Here is a 15,012-nt window from a genome sequence, read left to right as displayed (position 1 = left end):
TGTACATTTCTCAGTGCTCATCAAGATAATCCTCTTTATCTATTTCACCCATTATCCTATCCATCTCCCCTCTGGGAACCACTAGATTGTTCTCTGTATTTGAGTCTATTTTTTTGTTTGTTTCTTTTTTCTTTGTTTGCTTGTTTGTTTCTTAAATTCCAAATATGGGTGAAATCGTACAGTATTTGTTTTTCTCTGGCAGACTTATTTCATTTAGCATTATGCCCTCTACCCTCTGGGTCCATCCTAGAGGGGATGTTGCAGATTGCAAGATTCTTTTTTATGGCTGACTAATATTCCATCACACACACACACACACACACACACACACACACACACACACCACATCTTTGTGCATTCATCTGTTGATGGACACTCGATTGCTTCTGTATCCTGGCTATTGTAAATAATCCTGCAGAGCATCCTTTTAATGCCTCCTATGTGATGGACTCTGCTTAGCTGCTGTACATTGATAAATTTGGGTTTGTTTAGTCTGCCTTTCCAAAGATAAGTGCTGGAGAATTTTAGAGTTAATAAATAGAGTAAAATATGTTGAATGTTTCAATAAAGTAATAGAAGAAATATATCAACCCTTTTCAGTATTCATGCAACAAATGTTTATTGAGTACCTCTTATGTGGTAGCCCTATGCTAAGCCCTGGGGATATGACAATAATGTTGTTTCAGCTTTAATTGAGTAGTTTGGCACTGTACACAATTCCATTCACACAGATTCAGCAAATACTGATTTTTCTCCTACGCAGTGGGCTGTTTTATGTAGTGGGCTGGACACCAGGGCTATAGTGGAAGGCAAAACAATAGAGACCTTAGAGACTTTACAGTGGGAGAAGCAGGCATTAATTCAGTAGTTGTTGAAATTAATACATAAGAAGACTACAGTATACTATGAGAGTATGTAATGGGAGAACCTGATGTGATTGGTGGGGGGAGGGGGAGGGGAGAGACTAATCAAGATTTTTCAGAGGTGACCTCTGAATTCAAACCTGACAGGTGAGTGGGAGTTAGCCAGGCTGAAATGGAGAGGAAGCACATTCTAGGCAAAGAGGGAGAGCCTGTGGGAAGGAGCAGGGTGTAGAAAAGCTAAACTAGGCCAGTAAGGGAGGTGAAGTATAAAGGAAAGGCAGGGGGAGGCACACAATTTGAGAGAAGAGAAAGGGGGCCAGGCCAGACCTTGCTGGATTTTGGTCTTTATTCCAAGGACTATAGGAAGCCTAAGGGGTGTTAAGCAACAGGGTGATAGGGTGAGGTTTGTGTTTTCAAAACAGTCCCTCCCTAGCTGTGGCGGGGTGAACAGTGGAAGGAGGTGGAAGCAAGTGGAAGCTGTATGGTTTTTAGGCGAGGGGCGATGGGCAGTGGCCTGGACGGGGTGGTGGTGGTGGTGGGGATGCAGGAAAGAAACTAGATCATAGATATTTAGGAGTAAAATGTCTGATACAGCTAGGATGTGCTCAGAATATTTGTTTAATGAATAAATAAACTGGTGGACTCAGGAGACACGGAGCTCAACCTAGTTAAGAAGTTACAACAGAAGGGGTTTTACACCAATACTGTTGGAATAACTTCTCTTGGCTTGTTTAGGCAAAGTACATTTTGATGCAAATGTATAAATTCATTAAAATGACCCTTATTTAGTGATTCTTTTGTCTCAACCAAACATAAATGACCCACACGCATTCTGAACAGAGAAGTGACGATATAAAACGTTTGGACATATGTTTATATAGCAAGTGTTTTATGGTGCATATCATGTGTTTTTGGAACTTAGTTTTATGTGACTAGGTTTCCCGGACCTTTGGAAAATGCAGCCAAACAACCTCCATCTGGACAAATCGGGAAAGAATTGTGTAATCTGTCCCTTTAGCTTTGTGTCTGGGGAATTACAGTATTATATTGTCCTTTATCTCATCAGCGATGATTTCCTCTGTCATGCAGCTTTTCACTGTGTACCCCGTAGGTGACAGATGATGATGATAATGATGACTAAAATGTTCATTGGGCTCCCCTCCCTGCTGAGACCTTCCCTCCCCTAGAGCAGTTCTCATCTTCCCACTGGTTAGCACTCAGTTCTTGCTCCTTCCAGCCCTACAAGCTGTCAAAACACCTTCCTGAGTCCCATAGGGGAAGGAGGTCTACCACTGAAGACTCCTCTGGGGAACTGAACCAGCTTCTCCCACCTTCCTCCCCGCCCCCCTCGGATGACTTTTCCTCACCCTCAGCCTCTGACCAGTGAGACTGGGGAGACTAGACTTCATTGTTCTGCTTTATCTATAGCACTACTGATAATGAATCCTCTGTTAGTCTGGATCCAATTCTGTAGTCTTGGTTCCAGGATTATCTCTTGATTGGATGCTGATTTTATATGTTTGTTTGCTTTTTAAAAAACCATGATGAAAATTTACCTTATTATTTATCAGCCTACTCAGTTACTTATTAGATAAGATAGGGAAGTTTAACAGTAAACTTACCCTGTCCTTCCAGAATCAGCACATGAAGTTGTATAAAATGGGTGCCCAGTGAAAACATCTTAAAGTACCTTGGAGGTACTTTTATATAACGAAAAATGTAATGTAAAATGTAATTAAATATTTTAAAGTATCCTAATTAAAAAAAATATGCTGTGGTGCCTGGCTGGCTCAGTCAGTGGACTGTGCAACTCTTGATCTCAAGGTTGTGACTTAGAGCTTCATGTTGGGTGTAAAGATTACTTAAAAATACAGTCTTAAAAAAATGCCCTGAAAATACCTTTTGAACAGTATGAGTTGCCCCTCTTAAAAACTTCAAAAACTCCTAAAAATGAATGAAGACGTAACATATCTTCCAAAAGGAATTGATGAAGCCTCCTCACACTTTTGTTAAATAATCAAATTTACTGTGTCTGGAGAAAGGACACTTGCCAATGAAAAATGACAACTTGTCTTATTCTATTTGCACCAATGCAACAAAGGAGAATAATGTATGAAACTATCATGTATTTATCTTCATGTATTTACATCCATAAAAGCTGTTTCTTTTTTTTAAATTAATTAATTATGTGCATACACATAAGTGGGGGAGGGGCAGAGAGTGAGGGAGGGAGAGAATCCCAAGCAGTCTCTGCCCTTTTAGGTGGAGACTGACGTGGTGCTTGATCTCGTGAACTGTGAGATCATGGCTTGAGCTGAAATCAAGAATCGATGCTTAGCTGACTAGGCCACCCAGGTGCCCCCATAGCTGGTTATTTTCAGTAGAATATGTATAGACTTACATATAGTTGGTGCTGAATAAATACTGGATGAATGAATGAATACACAAATAAATGAATATGTGGTGTCTCACATACATAAATGTACCAGTTGATCATTGTTTAAAAAATGAAAAATTATACTTCGGCCGGTTCAAAAAAAAGTTGTATTTGCAGCTCTGTTCATTTGAAATATGAAACTGCAGCTCTAATGACTTTTTTTAAAAAAAAAATCCCATGGTATTGACAAATAAATGAAATATTCCAAAATGGATATATTTTTCTCAGCAGAAACTTCATATATATATATATATATATATATATATATATATATATATATATATATAAACTTTAGGATGCACGTTCCAAGCTGACAACTGAAATGTATATAATCTGACCAGCCAGGTTCAGCCAGGGAAGCAGCATAGGATGAAGAGTCAGTTAGGACATTAATATTTTTCAGTTTGATTTTGAGTTTATGATACTAATGTTAAATGTTATTTAAATCTTAGATCCAGTCCCAAAACTTAAACATTCACTAGCCTATAAAAAGTCACTTTCTCAGCTATGTGAATAAATTTTCAGTTGATGTTTGAGTATGTTTTTAAAAGCTTGAGTAGTTCAGATTGTCTCTCTAGTTGTCTAAACTCTGAATAATTACTAGCTTTCTTTTTTATGCCTTAAGACAACTTGCCTCCTTACTGGTGGACTTTCTGGAAATTAATGCCATTTGTTATTTAAATAAGAATGTTTTCATTTATTAAGTTGATAGTTTGCCTTTTTTTCTTTTCTTTATCTCTTTTTTATGTTTTACTTATTTACTAAAAAAATGTTTTTAAGTTTATTTATTTTGAGAGGGAGAGAGAGAGAGCACAAGTGGGGGAGGGTCAGAGAGAAGTAGAGATAGAACCCCAAGCAGGCTCTGCAACCTAACTGCAGAGCCTGACGCAGGACTTGAACTCACGAACTGTGAGACCATGACCTGAGCTGAGATCAAGAGTTGGGTGCTTAACCAACTACACCACCCGTGTGCCCCTCTCTCTTTTTTGAAAAGTAAACTTTCTAGTATCAAACATACCTCAAGTGGCTTGAAAAGCAGTGTTGGTTTTTTAAAAGTTCAGTTCCTGAGATTCCAGTAGGTGGCACTCTTACAAAGCCTAAAAGAATTGACTACTTTGGCAACCCAGGGTTGTTTTCTAGATGGTTCCCTTCTACTGTGGCCTACTTGCAAACCTATTTGTTCTGGATAACTAAAAGTTATTGTTTTCCCTAATTATCAGAGTTATACATGCTCTTTGTTAAGCATTTTAAGAAATGTACATAAGAAAAAATGTAATTGTCTTCTGAGTCCTTGGTAATTTCTAGAAGATAACCACTGTAACAATATGCATATATACATACAATATACTAATATACATTAATGTATACAATACTTTCCAGATCTTTCTGTAGCCTATACATACAACAAAAGGATATAAAAAGTAAACATTTTAATTGGCGAAGTTTTAGATTAAAATTTTTTTTTTTTTTATGATTTTCTTTATTTTTGAGACAGAGAGAGACAGAGCATGAGCAGGGGAGGGGCACAGAGAGAGGGAGACACAGAATCCCAAGCAGGCCCCAGGCTCTGAGCTGTCAGCACAGAGCCCGACGCGGGGCTCGAACTCACGGACCGTGAGATCATGACCTGAGCCGAAGTCGGCCGCTTAACCAGCTGAGCCACCCAGGCGCCCCGGCAAAGTTTTAGATTTTAAAATGATCATGAACAATATGCTTGTCTTTTGTTGTCAGATCTTGTACTTGGGTTTTGTCTTGTAAGCTATTTTCCCTTTATTTTCCTTAAAGACCGACCTCTCACTTCTGCAATTCATTAATTGCTGAGTCCAAAAGGACCTTTTACATCTGTGTTGAATTAGGGCTTGTGGTCTTGTGAATGAGGGCTGGAATCTTGTGATAAGGATGCTGTGCTAATTGAACTTCTTAGCAGTGAGAATGGGGCAGAGTGAACTTAAATAATAAACCTAATGCACTCTTTGCCAACTGAAGACTGTAGAATATTCTGAAATATTACCAGAATAGGACTGCTATTTTGGACTTGATGACTATTCCATGAGATCCTAGCCATTGGCGCTTATGTGGGCAATTTTGTGATATCACTGATTTTTTTTTTCAGTAGCTTCTCCCCCCCCCCCCCCGCCCCAATATAACTTTAAGTCCAGCTGACTTCCCCCAGAGTGAATAATCCAAGAGACCCAGCCAGAATTGAAATGCTTTTTGTGGCCTAGCCTTGGAAATCACACACGATCACTTCTTCAGTAGGTCTACTCTATTCATTGTTGGAGGGGACTGTATACAGGGACAGGAGTACCAGGAGGTGGGAATCATTGGGGCCATCTTGGAGGCTACTGCAAGAAGCAATCAATGCATAGAAGATTACTTTATTCTTTTAATGAGGTGTAATTGACACACAGTATTTACTCATTTCAAATACACAACATAATGATTCAATATTTGTGTATATTGTGAAGTGACCACCACAGTAAGTCTATAGATAGCTATTTTAAAGCCACAGGATTAGTTAAGATCACCCAGGGAATGAGTGTAGAGAGAGAGGACAGAAAGACGTGGCCAGCATTCAGAGGTCACAAAGAAGAATCTGAGAAAAAAATGGCAAGTGAGGTATTGTCCATGGGAGCCCAGAGGAGAAAATGCTTTGAAAGGAAAGGAGGGCTGAAAAACTAAGATGGTAGCTAGGAAGAGCCCACTGGGTTTATCCTTGTGCAAAACTCCTTTCTCCTTTGAGTCTCACACAGTGCAGATGTAGTTATAAGGAAAACAGATGTTATTTGAAAGAGTAGTACTATTTGCAGCCACTGTTGTGTACCAGAAAAGGGATATCATCTATTACTTGGAGGCTGTGGACCTTGTTCAGGAAAAGACTTTGATCATTTCTTTGGGTCTAAAAGGTAAAGTTCTCCCAGGATGTGTTGTGGTGGGTGAGGGCTAGGCCGAGAGTGGAATTGCTATGCATAATATGGAGATAAATGGAGCACTGGAAACCACTAGCAAATATTAAAAGGAGTGTGACTTCAGAAAGCTGCATGCTGAAGCAGGTCAGCTATAATGGCATAATAACCTTCCGTGGGTTTTTGCACTCGGGGCTAGAATTCCTCCAGGCTTGCGTGACTCCTGCCTCTCCCTTCTGCTCCCCATGACACTCCTTGTTCATCAGTTCCCCTGGTTGCTGTGCCCCATATGGGTTCCATACACTAAATAATAGAGTGCACGTATTGAGTACTTGTTAGGTGCCAGGGACTGCTTCTAGTGTTTTATGTATGTTACCTCATTTCATCTGCACAAAACCCACCCACTTCAATGATGGATGGGGAAACTAAGGCACACAGGGATTAGGTTACTTACTATGAAGTGGCAGAGCCGGGATTTGAACCCAGTCTGGCTTCAGAGCCCAGGCTCTTAATCGTTAAGCCCTGCTCTTATTTCCCTTTTAGGGTTTCGAATTTGGCAACCCAGATTGAACCCCCATCTACTCAGGCTTAAACTTTGACCACCTGCTGCCACAACCCAGAACATGACACCTGTTATTGACTCATGGGTCTGATCCACCCCAATGAAAACCCCACCCTCGGCCTCAATGGCACCAGATAGGAGAAGGGACGTCAAAGCAATGTTTGTTTACACCCTCGTGTTCTTTCACATGTGTTTCCTCTGTTTCCTTTTCCCCTTCTCTGCCTGGTTGATTTCTGTATGAAGCAATTAGTTGCCCCCTGACAAACTGTTCACTTCTTCGTCCATGTGTCCTTTGAACTTCTATCTGCCTTATCTCTTTGTATCACCATTTCTAGTAGAGGTGTATCTCTGCCCTTGATTGTGAGCTCATCCAGGCAAAGATCTTATCATATTCACCTTTGAGTCTCCAGTCTTGTACACTGTAAGGGTTCCGTAAGTGTTTCATGACTGAATGAAAGAAGGTCCTAGAGAAAGAATAGGACAACTGTTCTCCCCCATCATGGGTAATGTAATTTTGCTGTAACCTTGATTGGCTGATGTAAAAAGGACAGAACTTCTACACTTGATCTTAGCCAAAAGGCCGAGAAGCGATAAAAGGACAGAACTTCTAAAAGAATCTTTTTTTTAAAGTGCATTTATTTTGAGAGAAAGAGAACACGCATGTGGGTGCATGTGAATGTGGCAGGGGCAGAAAGCGAGAATCCCAGGCTGGCGCTGCACCAAGAATCTGTATGTGTGTATGTATGTATTTAGAGTGAGAGCACAAGTAGGGGAGGGGCCGAGAGAGGCAGAGGGAGAATCCCAAGCAGGCTCTGCACTGTCAGCACAGAGCCCGATATGGGGCTCGAACCCACCAACTGTGAGCTCATGATCTGAGCTGAAGTCGGATGCTTAACTGACTGAGCCATCCAGGCACCTCTCTAAAAGAATCTTCTTAACTTAATCTCCAACCTTGCCATCTTCATCTCAGTGTTTATCTACTTTACTATTAGTATTTTACAAACCTCTCTCTATGCTCTTGACATTATTGTTGGAATAGAGAAGGTACACATTTCACATTATTACCATTCATCTTATATTTATTAAAACCATACTACTTGATCAGAATCCTGTGATTAAAACATGTTCCTGGTCACCAGAAGAAAGTTTATTAAAAGACTACTGCAGGTCCAGAAAGATGTAAGGCAATTTTGGTTTGTTATAAAGACCAATGTGGCCATAGTGATTTGTAATTGAAGAGCAAAAAGGACTCATAGTGAATAGGGAATCCAAGGAAAATGAAACAGACAGAAGTAGAATTGAACTAATATCTTACTCTGAAAGGGATAATTTCTGCTTGTAAATTTACTGTTCCTAAGGAATCAATCTTGGGGAAGATCTAATGAAATTTTATATTAGTTCTTCCTGAACTTGAGATGAGACCACTTCACCATTCACCACTTCCTGCACAATTGTCTTGATTTTCCGGGATTTGGTTGGATCTAAAGATAAAAATAGAATGAAGGGGGCGAAAGTTAGTGTTTCACATATTCATCCAAAACTGATTGTTGTTTGACTTAAGCTTTAAGTGAGATAGTGGCAGATACAATCCATTAAATTTAAACTTGTGAAAGTGACTTTTGCATTCTAAAACAATGCATGTTATTCAGTGAAAATGAAATGTATTCTGTATTGTCTTATGCACAAATGAAAATACTTTTCTTTTTAAACATTTAAAAAGTGGTTATGATGCTCATAATACCTCTTTGTAGAGTAGATTTTTCCCTTCCTGGGCTTGCCAAAAGTTTTATATAGTACAGACTGTATTTTTCTGCAGGAATGCATAAATATTTTTCCTTGGCTCAGAAATGCAAATATACTTTAAATTATCAACAATAATAATAATTAATAATAATTATTAATATTATTAACTGCAATATTTAATGAGATCTTATAGTTTTAGTCATTAATAAGTGTGATTCTGACTTACTCTAAGTGATTCTTAGGGAATCTGCATACCTTTAGAGGAATCGATTGACTGTGTTTGAGATTTGGAGTCTGTCACATATAAACTTTCATCAAAACCGTCACTGTAAAGAAAACAAGGGAGATGGTATCACATGATGCTTTCTGGGAGGAGGAGAAATAGAGTTTGCTGTTTAAGCTAAAAATGTGCATAAAACTAGTTTTCTAAATTTCTTGATGAACAATGATTCAATATTGCACCCTGAGAGGAATCACTTAGTGCGTGGACCTTTATTTTCAAACCGTGCCTAAAATGGGCTCTCAAAGTGAAGCAAACTGGCAGTTAATGGAAGATCTGCTCTCAGAAGTCAGATTTCCTGATTTATAGCCCCGGGCTCTTCCCACTATTCCAGGCTGCTGCTCCCTTTTGGAAAGTTCGCTGCAGTTGGTTGTGAGGTGACTCAGGTGGCTGTTATTTGATGTGTCATTCTTAGCATTGGGGCATTGATACCAGGTCTCTAATGGGTGACTTTTCTAGTGCTCCTTTGCAGTATGCCTCTTGTCTGTGGTGCCATTATTCATCCCAGCATTTTATAAAATTCAAGATAGCGGGTGACAGCACTTTGCAAAGTGTAGGACATTTACCAAATCCAAGGCATGTCATTAGGAGATGTGGTTAATTTCCATCAACCAGAGAACCCTGCCTTCTGTTGCCCAGAGCGCAGCAGGTGGCCGCTGTTGGTCAGCCACTAAACTCATTTCCAACCCATTTCAACCTGTCTATTCACCCTTGGGCCTCGCCGTCCAGCAGGCGGCGGTAGGTCTCGATCTCCAGTTCCAGGCGGGCCTTGGCGTTCAGCAGCCGCTGGTGGTCGGCGTTCTGGCGCTCGGCGTCGGCGCGCACCTGGAGCAGCTGCTCCTCCAGGCTGCCGATGAGCTGCTGCACCTGCGACAGCTGGCCGCAGTAGTCGCCCTCCACTTCCGCCAGCGAGTCCTCCAGGGATTTCTTCTGCACGGTGGGAGGGAAATGGCACAGACAGAACGGTGGAGGGGACTGAAGTGAGGAAGGCGGCCCGCCGGTGGCCTTCCTAATGTGGATGGCACATTTTCTTTGGAAGTCATGAAAAGATACTGCGCAGGCGCGCCCTACCGTGGCCAGCTGGGACTGGAGCTCGATCTCCAGGTTTTGAACTGCGCGCCTCAGGTCGGTGACCTCGCTCTTGCTGGACTGAAGCTGCTCCGTGTTGATGCTGATCTCCTTCCTTAGCTCCCCGCTCTGCCGAGGCAAACAGGGGTGAAGGGACGTGAGCGGGCGCTGTTCCCGCGCCTCTTTCCTGCAAATGGGTCAAAGCCTTTTGTTTCTGTTCGTGGTACCTTTTCAACGAACCAGGCCTCCGCGTCCTTACGATTCTGCTCAGCGATGGCTTCGTACTGCGCCCTCATGTCGTTGAGGAGCCTGGTGAGGTCCAGCCCCGGAGCAGCGTCCATTTCCACGCTGACCTGCCCCGGGCCGCCTGCCAGGAAGGTTTGGAGCTCCTGGGCACAGAGAGTGAGAAAAAGAGGGTCACAGAGGCCCGTTGTGACTTTCGTGGGTCTCTTCCAACACAAAAGACACTAAATGTTTTATTTCATAACCGTGTTGCTGTACTGCATAATACAAAAATTAAACTTTTTTTAACCTAAAAATTCGTATTTTTCTTCTATTTTAAAAGAACTTAAGACATTTTCTTGGGTCCCTAAACTTACCATAGGCCCTAGGGGCTGTGCCTACCATAGAAAATGGATGAGTTGGCCCTGCCTCTTGGGGTTCCAGGGCCTTTACCAAGAAGAAGGGAGGGCCTGGTGGGAAAGGTATAGTGGGGTTTCAACCACAGCTGCCAGATGGGGGCTGCAGAGAGTACAAGGGTTGCGCACTGTACCACAGTCATTGATTTCCAGTAGAAAGTTATTTAGAAACCCATTGCCAGGGTCATGATTAATGTCTGTTTTATACACCAGCTTTTGATATAGTGGCACACCAGAGTACCATGGGAGTTTTACACTGGGCATAACCTGTTTCTCTAACATATAAAACATTATGTATTGTTTGTAGACTTTTGTTTTTGAACTTGAAAAGTACTATATATTTTTTTTAAATCACTAAATCAGGACAATTAACATTCTGAGTGTTCTTACCTAGTGATGCAAATGACAGCATCAGAAATTACCTCTAATCCGTTAAACCTTCACTGAAACCGCCACCAATCCCACCACCATACATACACACATCCAGAAATTCAAAGCAAAGGGCCAATTTAACAAGGACATGATATATCATCCATATTGGGTCTAACTGTAGGTTTGTAAATTTGAAATTGTAATTTGTGAATTCGGGAGAAAAAAAACAGCTTAGAAAGCTGCCTTTTCAGCTGACCTCTTCATGATTCTTCTTCAGGTAGGCCAGCTCCTCCTTGAGGTTCTCGATCTGCATCTCCAGGTCGGCCCTGGCCAGGGTCAGCTCGTCCAGCACCCTGCGCAGGCCGTTGGTGTCAGCCTCCACACTCACCCGCAGGGCCAGCTCGTTCTCATACCTGAAAACCAAGTGCAAAACAGTTCCTGGAGTCCACACACCCATTTGAATAAGGCCCCTGCCATCATTTCAGGGCTGTCTTGTGCCCCTTGTGATTATTTAAAAGTGGCAGCATCGTGACGTATGACGTATGATGCTCTTTTTCCTTTTTAAGATTTTCCCTTCCTTTTTTTCATGGTAATTTACTGCTCAGTTGGAGAGAAGTGAAAAAATTGTGAGGTGAGACTTTTCTGCCAGCAATGACCCTAGGGAACAGTTTCCCCTTTGGCTGGCCACCCCGGCTATAGACAGTAGTAGCCCCTCTCCAGGTGGGGTTTCTGATGGCATCCGAAAAGCAGTTGAAAATAAAATAATAGTCTTTTTGCTTAACTTTTATTCATGATTTAATTTAAAACACTGCTACTTCCATAATAGCTTTTACCAAGACTTCAGAGGTTCAGGGTCATCAGCACTGCCACATCCTGTGTAGGGATTTTGTGGAGCAGGATGAGCATTACTGTTTCTTCCTCAGGTCTGGGAGAGTGGAGTACGGGAAAGGAGGAGGGAATATCAAAATAGGTGTGTGGTTAATATTTTAGTGGTATGTGTCATCCGGAAAAAGACAATTTCACTTAACTTCTGGGCAAAAACATTATGAATTCATTTTGATGCATGGGAGATCGAGGTTTGGGACATCGGTGGTAATATCATATCCGTGTTATGAGCCAACAGCAAATTACCAGCATGGTGATCATAGCCCTAGGCTAAAGCACCTTGTAATTAAGGATGTGTGAGGTGAATTGTGTCCGAATCTGATTACTTCCTAGAATGCCCAATGTGCATTTACCAAAACAACAAATGCGCAGAGCACGTGAACTGCAGAGGGGTAGAATGTTTGCCATCAACGAAGGCAGGAAAATAGGGACTAAGAAGAAATAATGAGACCTGTCAATTCTCATCAGTCTTTCTTTTGTTCTACTCACTTCATTCTGAAGTCTTCGGCAGCCAGTCTCGCGTTGTCAATCTGCAGGATGAGCTGGGCATTTCCAATGGTGGCAGAAATGATCTGGCCAAAGAGGGGGAGACACACAAAATGAGGACGGAAAATACTAGTATTATGCAGGTATATTTTTGACAGAAAATTTTTAGGTGATGTTAACATGCGATTTCATTACGAGTTTAAGACAATTTAACTTTTTAAAAGAAAACATTTATAACATTTTATTTAAAAATCAAGAAACATGTTTTTGCAGAAAAGATAGCAGAAGTACAATCACTTTATAATAAATGATAAAATGAAACTAAATATCCTGAGTTGAGAAATTGCTCCTAATACAGTCAAATTGAAAAACCTTAAGTTTTACATGTCTTATCACTGTAAAATATTGTAATAGTAAAAAAGAAACATCAAAAGGAATTCCCAAAGCCCCTTCAAAAACCATATTGTTACCTTATTCCTGAGGTCTTCGATCAATGGATAATATTTACTGTAATCACTCTGCGACCCGGGGTCTCCAGTCCCAGATCCTCGTGTTTCATACCATTCTCGAATTTTGTTTTCTAGCTCAGTATTAGCCTCTTCTAGAGCTCGAACCTTATCCAGGTAGGAGGCCAATCTGTCATTAAGATTTTGCATGGTTTCCTTTTCTGATCCAGAAAGAAGGCCTCCATCATTGCCAGAGAGAATGCCTCCAGGGCCACCTCCGGGGCTTCCTCCAAATCCAATTCCCAGGCCTCCAAAGCCACCTCCCAGGCCTCCAAAGCCACTTCCTAGGCTTCCAAAGCCACCTCCCAGGGCTCCAGAACTACCTCCCAGGGCTCCCCCATAAGCACTGCCCAGTCCTCCTGCAAAGGAAATTCCAGAGCCACCACCAAAGCCAGAACTAGAACCAAACATGGAAGCAGAAGAAAAGCCTCCCCCATAGCTGTCTCCAAAGCCAAAGGTGCTCCCCCCATAGCCACTTCCAACGATGGAAGCGGACGTGCCCCTGGCTCTGCCCGATGTCCCACTCTGGGAAGATGGCCGCCGGGAGAGCCCAGAGGTGCGCACTGAGAGGGACATGGTGCTGCTGGAGAGATCCGCAGCCCGGGGAAGGGGGCTACAACCTGAGAGAAAGCAGTGTCAGCAAGGCAGAAAGGTTGGCCTTTTATAGGTCATGAAATGGGTGTTACAGTTGAAAAGTTCACTCTCTTCATTCAAAATATTGTGCTTCCCCCTTTTTTGACCAGCTCAACAAATGCATGATTTATACATACTGAAAACTTATTGGTATAGAACTAATTGAATAATTGTGCCCATTATATATTTGTTATACAAAAAATAAATCTGGGTGGAGTAGAGATAGGTTGTCAGAAGGAATTTTTCTCTTCCAACATATTCTATTCCTTGTATTCTCAGCACTGCCCGGTGTCTTAGGCACAGTGGGAAGGCAATGAGTGATTGTCAAATGGATAAACTAATCGTACGTCATCCTCAGCCTTGTGCTTCTTAAAGTTCTTCACTCCTATTTCTGACTTGTTTCCTTTGGAAAACTAAATGTAAACCATGCAGTCATGATCTAGTCTATCTCCTAGTGGAATATAGATTCAGAAGCAGTTGCGAAACGCACTGGTGAGAGGTGGGGGAGTAAATGCATTTTCCAGATTCATACAGGAATTTGAATTCTCAAGGATTTTTTTCTTAATTTTTTTAATGTTTAATTTCTGAGAGAGAGAGAGAGCAAGGAGCAGAGAGAGGGAGAGAGAGAGGGAGATGCAGAATCTGAAGCAGGCTCCAGGCTCTCAGCTGTCAGCACAGAGCCCCATGTGGGACTTGAACTCATGAACAGTGAGATCATGACCCGAGCCGAAGCTGGGCACTTAACCAACTGAGCCACCCAGGTTCCCTTGAATTCTCAAGGATTTTAAATCATCAGATTAGAATTAGGATGTCGCATGGTTTCTTTTTTTCTGATTCAGAAAGGGGACCTTTTGAACATTGAAAAATATTATGTTTTGAGTAGAATATTATAATATTCTCAACAGCTTTCCCTTTACATAAGAATTACCTTGTTAGTAAACTCTATGAAATCAGGAGCCTGATTTCACTGTCTGATTGTTCACTGCTCTACCCCCAGCATTGCTAATGTATCAAAATACAACTGATTTTTTGTGTATTAAAATTATATCAGTGCTCACACCCTCAATCCCTGCCCTCTGCCCCTCCAAATATCCAGAAAATATTGACTCTAGCTTCCTGGGAAGTGAGGCTCTTTTTTTTTTTTTTTATATACATTTATTTATTTTTGAGAGACAGTGAGACAAAGTGAGAGCGGGGGAGGGGCAGAGAGAGAGGGAGACACAGAATCTGAAGCAGGCTCCAGGCTCTGAGCTGTCAGCACAGAGCCCGATGCGGGGCTCGAACCCACAGACCGTGAGATCGAAGCCGGACCTGAGCCGAAGTTGGATGCTCAACAGACTGAGCCACCCAGGCACCCCGAAGTGAGGCTCTTTAAGTCTATTTTTTTTTTTTTTTTAATTTTTAATGTTTATTTTTGAGAGAGAGAGACAGAGCATGAGCAGGGGAGGGGCAGGCAGAGAGAGAGGGAGACACAGAATCCGAAGCAGGCTCCAGACTCTGAGCTGCCAGCACAGAGCCCAATGTGGGGCTCGAACCCACAAAATGCGAGATCATGACCTGAGCAGAGGTCGGCCGCTTAACCCACTGAGCTCTTGAGCCAGAGCCAGCAGTGCCCATTGGTGATACGGGGGCA

General features: G+C 41.9%; 1 protein-coding gene and 1 long non-coding RNA gene across 2 annotated transcripts in view; one reads left to right on the top strand and one right to left on the bottom strand.

Annotated features, from left to right (window-relative positions):
* LOC125158668 (uncharacterized) overlaps positions 1-15,012 on the top strand; it is a 151,258-nt gene that overhangs the window by 31,032 nt on the left and 105,214 nt on the right. The gene's annotated exons all lie outside the window — the stretch shown is intronic.
* KRT12 (keratin 12) lies at positions 8,158-13,391 on the bottom strand. Its single transcript, XM_047845965.1, has 8 exons — positions 12,711-13,391; positions 12,244-12,326; positions 11,126-11,282; positions 10,087-10,248; positions 9,863-9,988; positions 9,501-9,721; positions 8,767-8,837; positions 8,158-8,249 (listed from the first exon to the last, which is right to left on the bottom strand). The coding sequence occupies exons 1-8, from the start codon at positions 13,320-13,322 to the stop codon at positions 8,158-8,160; spliced, it is 1,524 nt and encodes a 507-aa protein (XP_047701921.1). The 5' UTR covers positions 13,323-13,391.

This window comes from Prionailurus viverrinus, unplaced genomic scaffold (assembly GCF_022837055.1).
Source record: "Prionailurus viverrinus isolate Anna unplaced genomic scaffold, UM_Priviv_1.0 scaffold_35, whole genome shotgun sequence".
Classification (NCBI taxonomy): Eukaryota; Metazoa; Chordata; class Mammalia; order Carnivora; family Felidae; genus Prionailurus; species Prionailurus viverrinus.
This window is presented reverse-complemented; position numbering and strand designations above follow the sequence as displayed.